Source organism: Amia ocellicauda, chromosome 3, assembly GCF_036373705.1.
Source record: "Amia ocellicauda isolate fAmiCal2 chromosome 3, fAmiCal2.hap1, whole genome shotgun sequence".
NCBI lineage: Eukaryota > Metazoa > Chordata > Actinopteri > Amiiformes > Amiidae > Amia > Amia ocellicauda.
Genome location: NC_089852.1, coordinates 44141507 through 44152567, shown reverse-complemented (window position 1 = coordinate 44152567; position 11061 = coordinate 44141507). Strand labels below are relative to the sequence as shown.

Below are 11061 nucleotides of genomic sequence, written 5' to 3'. Positions count from 1 at the left end.
TTTCATAAAATTGGTTAAAACAATGATTGAATGTTTAGAGTGTCTTTTCTTGATGTACGTCCAGTATCTGCCAGTGCAGTAGCCAAGAAAACAGAAAAAGATCCTGTGTTGTGTAAGGTAAAGTACTATACTTTAAATGGCTGTCCTGAATTTGTACAAGATGAAAATCTGAGGCCCTACAAGAACAAATGCCATGAATTGACAGAAATTATTGTGTGCATTGGGGTATGAGAGAAGTCATCCCAAAGGTTTTGCAGGAAAACATGTTACAGGAGTTACACAGGAATCATTTGGGAATGGTAAAAATGAAGTGCATTGCAAGAAGCCATTTTTGGTGGCCAGCTTTAGACAGTGAAATTGAACGGGTGGTAAATGCATGTCAAACATGTCAGTTACACAGAAACTTGCCGGGAAAAATACCAGTACACCCTTGGAAATGGACAGAGAGACCATGGCAAACAGTTCACCTAGATTTTTGTGAGAAAAATAGGGAGATGTTCTTTGTTTTGCTTGATGCATATTCAAGATGGCAGAAGAAGTTAAAATGAGTAGCATTACTACTGCCAAAACCATTGGCAAGCAGCTGAGTAGAGTAGTCGGTGAGTAAGGGTCAGATTTGGCATATGTTACTCAGGAAGAATCTACAGGTGCATGTCAGCGTGGTGATGTGCTGGGTGTAGGAGAGCGCAGGATCGAGGATGACTCCTAGGTTCTTAGCGGAAGAAGAGGGAGAGAGTGTCATAGATTCCAAGAGGAGAGTGAAGATCGAGACTGTTAGGGATAAGGACAAGAGAGACTGTATGCGGGGAAACGAGGCAAAAGTGTGCTGCTATTTGTGTGTGCTTTTTCTGCTTCTAGTGAGGAAGTGGAGGGGAATTTTTGATTTAGATCAATGAAGTAAATGATAACTTGGTTAGAACAGAAATCAGCAAGGTAGAGGGTCTTCCAGGACCATCTATAATGTAGCCCAGGAATCCAATTAATTTACAGAGGAATTAACATTTTTTAGCTTTTACATACAGCTCGTTTTGCAACAGACACTGGAGTACCTGGTGTACATGGGAAACATGCTCTGAGAATTTTGCGGAATAAATCAGTATATCACTGATATAAGCAATGACAAAGCAATTTAAGTACAGTCTCAATACCTCATTAACAAATGATTGAAAGACTGACAGGGCAATTATCAGACTGAAGGGCATAACAGGGTATTCATAATGACTGTTAGCTGTAGTCTTCCACTAATCACCTTCCTTGATTCTGATCAGGTTATGGGTGCTCCGCAAGTCCAGTTTTGTGAAGAATTGGGCTCCTTGCACCTGTTCCAGAGCAGCAGGCACCAAGGGTAGGGGTTAGCGATAGTTTACAGTGAGTTGAGTCCTCTATAATCGATACATGGCCGAAATCCGCCATCCTTCTTAGCCACAAAAAATAAACTTGATGTGATGTGGAAGGACAAATTATACCCAGCTCCAGCACTTCCTTGATGCAGTCCTCCATAGTCTGAAACTCCGGGAGGGAAAGAAGACAGATGCGACCCCTAGGAGGAGCCGTGCCTGGAAGGAGATCAATGAAAAACAGTCATGTCCTCAGGACAGTATCTCCCTATTCTTCCACGAGACAATCGGGTTATGATGGTGAGAAATGGGAATCCAAGACTGAGGTCTGCTCCCAGGGAGTCCACGACCAGGAATGGCAGCTGTTCGGTGTGTAGAAGTCCAATGTGAAGAGTTAGGGGGATGGTTTTCTAGGAGACATGACCGGTGCCGATAAGCTGATTGTTGATGGCTCTGATCCGTAGTGGGGGCACATATGGAGAGAGTGGAATTTCTAATCGGCTGACTGTCGACTAGTTGATGAAGTTGCCCGTGGACCACGAATCTAACAGAGCAGAGACAAATACATGTTTAGAACCCAACTGCAGCTTGCCTTGAATACAACATTGAAGGGAGGTTACAAGAGGACATTGTCCAGTACTCACAGTAGTATCCGGATACACAATGGGGACACTGGGATGGACAGGGCAAGAGGCAAGGAAGTGACCTGACTGGCCGCAATATAAGCAGAGGTGCTGCTGTATCCTCTTCTGACATCCCTCCATTGACAAGCGAGTGCGGCCAATCTGCATCAGTTCTGCTTTGCATAGGGGGCAGTGTGGGAAACTGGAGCTAGCTGACATATAAGGTAAGTTGGGAGTGGGGTGCTTACTCCTAGCATTTAGAAAATTCTAACTGAGTGCTCGACTCTACAGGCGAGCTCAGACTGTAGATTAGGATGCAGTCCCTGTGGAAAGATAGTGATGAAAGCATGCTCATCCCATCTACTGGAAGCGGCCAGGGTGCAGAATTTGAATGCCTAATATACTGCTGTCAAGTGGCCCTGGCGAATGGTGAGCTGTTCCCCAGCATCATTTCCCTCGACAGGATGGTTAAACACGTCTCTAAAATGTGCGAGGGAGATTGAGTGATTTCACCTTGTTGATTCCATACAGCCAATGCCCATTGAAGGGCTTTTCCCGTGAGGAGGGTTAAGGGAGCAGGTTGGTGTGAAAAATATAAAGAACACTGCAGTAGTACTCGTCCTGAGGTACGACGAGATGGACCGATCTTGCATCCGCTGCAGGTGCACTAGCCACGGTAGCCACAATAGCAGGAGGTATAGCCGGAGGTGGACTTAGTTGGAGAGTCAAAACGAGCTGATTAAAGGTGGTAGAAATCTCCTTTAACATGGCTTTGTGTCTTCCTAGCAGGACACCTTGGGATACCATGGCTGTGTGGAGATCTGGGAGATCCACTGGGTTCATAGCAGAGGTGAAGTCTTCTGTCATGTCTGTCATGACAAGACTGACAGGCGAGTGGCAGACCCAGGTGTGGGGCATAGCAGGTAGAGGGAAGGGGTGAGGGATCAGGAGGCAGCAAACAAGGTTGAGAGGGGAAAACCAGACCAAGGTCATTCGATCAGATGTACAAAACCAGAAGAGGAATCCGAAAGGCAGTTGTCGCAAAAGGGAATAGCTGAGGTCAGCAATACAAAAGACTAACTGAGGGAAAAAGGCTCAGTGTTGCTGCACAGGAGGCAAGACAAGACTTCACATGGTAGAAATTGCTAGACTGAGTATAAATAGACAGGGCAGATGAGCAGGGGAGGAGACAGGTGAAGATGGTAATTCAATTATTAGAAGGGAAAACTGCAAATCTTGAGACAGGGGTGACGTCTAGCGGTGATCCAGGGAATTCATGTAGAGGGTCTGACACTCAGGTCAGTACCATAGACAACTGCGAATGAATCAGGCGATATAATCTTACTTCCACTCAAGTTAATCGGCAACTTCATAAAGGCTCAGCAATAATAGAAAACAAAGTAATCTGCCAGTAATATACTCTAGTAACTGTGTAACAATTAAAACAGTACATCAGGAAACTAAAAAATAAAAAAATTAAAAAAGCAGAAATCTTGGCAAACGATTATGGTCACTGTTGTCTGTAACTAGATAAACCATTAGTGATTTTTATTTTTATTTATGTATTTATTTTTATTTATTACTGAAAAGTACTTATATGAGCAGTTTATCTGTCAGCTTTCAATTATTGCAGCAGGGGTGACTTTGAGACTGCTAAAGAAAAACATTTATCCAAACCATGCTATTTGGTGTTTCCTGAAAGCTGCAATAGTTGTCACACATACAGTTGTAGTAGTTTCCTTTCATTGGAAAATATGTTGAAGAATCCTCCTTGTAGAGTTAATAAGTGACAGTCTGGAATGTGTGTGTACATGGTATTCAGCATGTAATATTTGCAAGACTCAGCAGAATGTTCCTATAGCTCAACATTGAGCTGGGGTGCAGGGGGGATTCCGGGCTTGGAACTAAGCTACACATATTCCTTATTAGTAATCTGAAGCTATAGATAAGTCATAAACTCTTTTACCATATATGTATATTTTCTGTTACATTTTTGTTGTTGAACACATATTCAGCCTAGAGAAAACTATAAAGATTCCAGTGTATGAGCATATTTTTTTCAATATTAATTATCTTTTGTACTGAGCATTAATTCTAGCCACTTAATATTAACTTCTTGTATCCAGATTTTGTGTTGGTTCATTTATATTTCTTATAGCAGGACACTGATTATGTCACTACACCACACTGCATTTTACATGCTACACTACATGAGTAATCATGGATATAGTTCACCACAAATATTGGTAACAGAACTGTCAGTTGATGAAACAGAATAGACTGCATTACCAATAAAATTAAAAATAATATAGGATATTTGTCAGTGGGGTAATTTGATGGAATACAATAGAATCATAATATAATCTTTCACTAAAGCAACTGTGACTGTAATGTAAAATTATATTTATTCTGAACAAACATCATAATAATAACAAAGCAATTTTTCAGATTACATTGTTGATCCACAAGATGCTAGAAGAATGAAACCTTCCGACTGAAAAACATTGGTATTTTATTCCGGATCTCTTTCGTTTTCAGGCCATAAATAATTGGGTTCATAGTGGGGGGAAATATTATGGCAAACATACCAACTATTTTCCTTAACTGGGGTGAAGCCTTCTCAAAACGATATGAAAGAAGTGTCATCAGACCTGTGAGTTCTAAAATGATAAACACCATTAAATGGCTGACACAAGTCTGTATAGCCTTGCTCTTTGCATCAGACTGCTTGTTCTTCAGACATGTCAATAAAATCTGAAGGTATGTATAGAAAATAGCACTTACAAATACCACTTGCACTGAAACTATTGTAAACAACCCATAGATGTTATTTAAATTGGTGTCTGCACAAACCAGTCACACAAGAGATGGATTGTCACAGTAAACATTGGAAACAAAGGATCGGCATAGAGGGAACCGAAGAAGCAGAGCGACAAGAATAAGTATCAAAGTGAGGTCCACTACCCAGACCAGTGTGATGATTTTCAGCAGATACACATTTGTCATGATTGCACTGTACCTTAAGGGGTTACATATCTATCATATGCCATTGCTATAAATATTAGTGCAGAGCCACCAGCGTACATGTGAAAGAAGAAAGCCTGTGTAACACAGGCTAGATAACTTATTGACCTTGAATCCATTAATATCTGCCTAATTAACTGAGGCAAAATGGCAGTAGCTCCCATCAAGTCATTGATGGGTAGATTGATAAGCAACAGGTACATTGGTTCATGTAATCGGTTATCCAGAGCAATTGTGAGACGGATAACCAGATTACAGAATAGAATAATACAGTAATTTAGCATTCCCAAAATAAATGCTGGGTAGACACCTTCAGGTGGTATAGCAAGGCCTTCCATGGTTAAAACAGTTGAGACTCCAGAAGAGAGGTTATCCATGGCGATGTCCCACAGAAAGGCTGAAAAATGAAATGCCATCGTTAAAATGTAGATTAGGTTCAATTTATGTAATTTGTTACAAATTATGATCCCAATTTTGGCTCGAATCCAGTTCAGATTTACCTACCATGGTCTTGACTAGGCTGCACCTAGTTACCTACGGACTCTCATCTCTCCTGCTGATTGTATTACTGCACTTTTATAATGCTTTATAATGTTTCTTGTGTAAACTTGCAAGTTGCCCTGTATAAGGTCATCTGCTAAGAAATCAATAATAATAATAATATAGTACCATTAATTACAGTTTACAAACACTGTAATAACACAGTAACAATAATATATAACACCTCACAAATTAAGAACACATTTCCCTATCAGCATTGAGTGATATCAGACAAGCCAACACATATCTGATAATTGAAAGGATGCTGCTATCCTGAAATGTATTGCTTTAACTTCTAGGAACATTCCTTTAAAAGTTGTTGTAACACTGTATTGTTGAAGTACGATTAATAGAACATATACGAAGATATTAAACATATTAAACATATTTAATATGTTCATATCTTGCATTGCCTGTGCATCAGTGCAGTGGCGGTTCTGAGTGGGGACAGGTGGGGCCAGTGCCACTGAATCAGTGTTAATTTTGGCAGCTATTTTAGATTTAGTTTTAGTTTCACTATTTTGATTAAAATGCTTATCAATTTTAATCATATTTTAGTCATTTAATCTTTCATTAGTATTAGTTAATATTAGTCAATGAAAACTCCTGTCATTTTAGTTTAGTTTATTGACAATGACAATATTAAAATGTCCATTGGCTCTTGCATTAACATATGACATATGATGGCGTCTGATATTCTCTCTGCCCCGATTCGCACATGCTACTCCACTGCTCCACTCCCTCCACTGGCTCCCGATACCGGCACGCATTCAGTTCAAGACATTGACCCTCACCTACTGCTGTCTCGACCACACTGCACCAAGCTACTTTCAGACACTCGTCTCTCCATACATCCCCTCCAGACCACTGCGGTCTTCCAGTGCCAGAAGACTAACTCTACCTCCTCTCCACTCCCCTTCCTCCAGAGCCACTTCTTCTCATCCCTGGCCCCTAAGTGGTGGAACGACCTTCCCACCAAAGTCAAAACAGCAGGGTCCTTGACCTCATTCCAGCGCTTACTCAAGACGCATGTTTTCAGACAGTACTTGTAATATTAGTCTTTTAATCCCCGTTAGATAGCATTCATAGCATTTTATCATGCTTCTTGTTTTATTGATTGATTTCCTTCTTGCTCCCTTTCCCGTAGCCCTTGACTGTGACCCTACATCTTGACAGCACGTAGCTTTTACTTTCCAGGATGTATGACCTCACTTACTGTACTTGCCTGTGTAAATTGGAAGTTGTAAAATGTATTATATTTTGAATTGCTATGTTTTATGTAAGTTGAATTTGTAATGATTGATGCGTTTACTTAACTGTATTTTTGCACTTTGTTTTGCACTTATGTTGTAAGTCACCCTGGATAAGGGTGTCTGCCAAGAAATAAAAATAATAATAATAATAATAATAATAATAAGAAGAAGAAGAAGAAGAAGAAGGATAATAAGAATAATAATAATAGCTATGTAAACCCTACTATTGCGAAGCATGAATTGCGCTTCATGCTGTAATCACTAAACTTGGCTGACTGTGCTTATACGTTAACCAACTAGATCCAAACTTTACTAATTACCAGACCTGCACTTACCAGTCCTATATACAAAAGAACGATAGGTTCCAAATGCAACCCTGGTTCTCTGAAAAAGGAAGCACTGCCCAAGGGGGAGGGGTTTCTCCGCACTTTCATAGAAACCCAATCAAAACGTCACTCTATCAAAGTTGCCATTGGTCCCTGCGCACGTCACTCAGAACAGGTCCCTTCCACTTCCTGTTCTATAAAACGTGACGTCTGTGCAGGTTCGTCCTCTTTTGCTTCTTCGCCGGACACAGGAACGTAAGCTCTCTGTGTCTGTGTTTGTAATAAACATTCAAACTGCGTATTTCGGCTGGCTGGCTCACTTCATAGTGTTGTTCACCACCGTTTTCGCTACACGTCGTCTCTGTCTTGTGTGTGTTTAGTTATTATTGATAGCTAATTCTGTCCCGTCCGCGCACCGGAGGTCCGGCTGCACTTTCGGTTTCAGTTTCGTTCACAAGAAGAGCCTTTTAAAAATAATAGTCGTGTTTATATAGTGCTATATATATTCCGACTGCTTGCTGTGTTGTTTTTTTGTCCACAGGGCTTTTTCCTCCACAGCAGGAGCGCTAGCAGCGGCAGTAAAATCCGAGGCCCGGCTGCTCGTCCGGAGCCGCGGTGTGTCGTAAGAGATCTCGCCCACGTGAAGTGCTCCTCTGCCGGCTTGCCTTCGAGGGCCGAGCGTTCGAGTTTGCTGTTCTCCCCTTCAGCCTGTCACTAGCGCCACGCACTTTTTCCAAGTGCATGGACGTCGTGCTAGCCCCCTTGCGTTGCCAGGGGGTCTGCGTCCTCAATTATCTAGACGACTGGCTGGTTTGTTCTCACTCGAGGGAGTAGGTTCGGATACACACGGACCTGTTTTTAGGCCGAGCAGGACGGAGCCCCCACAATTTGACCCTTGGTGTGCCCCTGGGGCCAGATTACCACCGAGCAGTCATGACGAAAGCTGCCTCCAAGCAGGGTTGGGGAGCAGTCTGCAAAGGACGTGGAATCCGAGGCAGGTGGACCGAGACCGCACGGGCCCTCCATATCAACATGCTAGGGGTTACAAGCAGTACTCCTTGGACTGTCTCATTTCCTGCCAGTCCTGCAGGACAGACATGTGCTGGTCCGGCCGGACAACACAGCGGTGGTTGCCTATATCAACAGGCAAGGAGGTCTACGGTCGCATAGACTGTACTGTCTAGCATGGCGTCTGCTTCTGTGGGCGCAGCCATGGTTCCGCTCCGTCATAGCAGTTCACCTCCCAGGCCTGTCTAACATGGCGGCGGACCTCCTCTCTCGGAGAGGCCCCCCGGTCTTGGAATGGTGCCTCCACCCGCTTGTGGTACAACAACTGTGGAGCCAGTTCAACAGGGTGGACGTGGATCTCTTTGCCTCGGCAGAGTCCACACACTGCCCACTATGGTTCTCCATCCAAGACCGCTCAGGAACCCTAGGGATCGACGTGCTAGCCCACACCTGGTGCCAAGACGGCGGTCAAGACCCAATGAATTGCCCCATCGGGGTCATATTGCAATTTCTACAAGAGCTGTTGGACCAGGGCATGTCCCTGTCCACGTTCAAAGTGTATCTGGCGGCCATCTCCCATGTCATGTTCTGATTGATGGCGAGCCTCCTGGGTCTCATTTACTGGCTGTGCAGTTTTTTAAAGGGAGCTCGACGGAACCCTTTCACTGCCTGCATGGCGTCTTGATGTAGTGCTGGACCAAGCTGGACTTTCCCAAGCATCATTTGAGCCACTGAACTCAGCTGAACTGAAGCTGGTGCCACTTAAGACTGCGTTTTTGCTGGCAATCACCTCTGCAAAACACGTGAGCGAGTTACACGCCCTGCCCGTACACCCATCGTGTGTCCGTTTGCGGGAGTTGGCTCCAGGGTCACGCTACAGCCTAACCCTGCATTTTTCCCAAAAGTGCTGTCTCCATTCCATGTCAACAAGCCTATTGAGTTGATGGCTTTTCATCCTCCTCCCTTTGCTTCAGAGCAAGAGATTCGGCTTCACCTGCTCTGCCCTGTGCGGGCCCTCAGGTGCTATTTGGAATGTACTAAGAACATTCGGCGCTCAGACCAACTGTTTTTGTCTTATGGAACATGGACACAGGGCCAGGCGCTTTCAAAGCAGCGCCTCTCGCGTTGGATTGTGGACACCATTACCATGGCCTACGAGTCCACCGAGACCCCGGTGCCTGATCACCTGGTGGCCCACTCGACTTGAGGTCGTTGCCACATCGTGGGCCACATTCGTGCGGCTGCAGCTTGGGCCTCGCCGCTTACATTTGCCCGCTTCTACAGGTTGGATGTGATGGGACCGGTCCCTTCCATTGGGAACCCGGTGTTGGCTGCAGTTGAGCCCCAGTAGCCTATAGGCTCTGGCTCCTGCCTTTCCTCTCCCAGTCTGCCCCTGTAAGTGCATCCTGAGGGAGCTAGCGAACCGTGTCTTTCCCTTCCACCGGACTATGCCTTCCAGTCGAGCACCCACGCGAGCTGCTCCTGGATGTACAGACAGCCCTGTCGATGTGTTTCCCAGGGCTTGTCATGCAGCCTACAGGCATGTTGCCTTATGAGGCCACCCTGTATATAGTTTGTTCATTATACATTGTGTTGCGGTGTTGCATGCGTTGGCCTGTACCCCGCTCTGTATATTGGTCAGCAGGTCTGTGGCCCGCTCTGGCTGTATTACGCAATAGAGCAGGGGACCGCTGCTGTTGTCCTCCAGCGGAGAGAACTTGAGTTCTCCTGTGCCCTGCTGTGTACATAGTTAATTTATTCACACGGTAAGAGCTGTAGTTGCCCTGCGTTAGCTGCGCTATTCGACAGGTGTCAACTGCTCCTGTGTTCCACGTGTGGCGCATGAGCCAGCTCCTGCACCCCGTGATGTATATATGAGTATATACACTCACCTAAAGGATTATTAGGAACACCATACTAATACTGTGTTTGACCCCCTTTCGCCTTCAGAACTGTCTTAATTCTACGTGGCATTGATTCAACAAGGTGCTGAAAGCATTCTTTAGAAATGTTGGCCCATATTGATAGGATAGCATCTTGCAGTTGATGGAGATTTGTGGGATGCACATCCAGGGCACGAAGCTCCCGTTCCACCACATCCCAAAGATGCTCTATTGGGTTGAGATCTGGTGACTGTGGGGGACAGTTTAGTACAGTGAACTCATTGTCATGTTCAAGAAACCAATTTGAAATGATTCGACCTTTGTGACATGGTGCATTATCCTGCTGGAAGTAGCCATCAGAGGATGGGTACATGGTGGTCATAAAGGGATGGACATGGTCAGAAACAATGCTCAGGTAGGCCGTGGCATTTAAACGATGCCCAATTGGCACTAAGGGGCCTAAAGTGTGCCAAGAAAACATCCCCCACACCATTACACCACCACCACTAGCCTGCACAGTGGTAACAAGGCATGATGGATCCATGTTCTCATTCTGTTTACGCCAAATTCTGACTCTACCATCTGAATGTCTCAACAGAAATCGAGACTCATCAGACCAGGCAACATTTTTCCAGTCTTCAACTGTCCAATTTTGGTGAGCTTGTGCAAATTGTAGCCTCTTTTTCCTATTTGTAGTGGAGATGAGTGGTACCCGGTGGGGTCTTCTGCTGTTGTAGCCCATCCGCCTCAAGGTTGTACGTGTTGTGGCTTCACAAATGCTTTGCTGCATACCTCGGTTGTAACGAGTGGTTATTTCAGTCAAAGTTGCTCTTCTATCAGCTTGAATCAGTCGGCCCATTCTCCTCTGACCTCTAGCATCAACAAGGTATTTTCACCCACAGGACTGCCGCATACTGGATGTTTTTCCCTTTTCACACCATTCTTTGTAAACCCTAGAAATGGTTGTGCGTGAAAATCCCAGTAACTGAGCAGATTGTGAAATACTCAGACCGGCCCGTCTGGCACCAACAACCATGCCACGCTCAAAATTGCTTAAATCACCTTTC

At 44.5% G+C, this 11061-nt stretch overlaps 1 protein-coding gene across 1 annotated transcript; it reads right to left on the bottom strand.

Moving 5' to 3' along the window:
• Positions 1–610: 610 nt before the first annotated feature.
• LOC136747157 (olfactory receptor 4D1-like) lies at positions 611–5400 on the bottom strand. Its single transcript, XM_066700110.1, is given in 4 exon segments — positions 611–771; positions 1467–1556; positions 4612–4986; positions 4989–5400. Coding segments are annotated over 4 exon segments (1038 nt in total).
• Positions 5401–11061: the final 5661 nt, after the last annotated feature.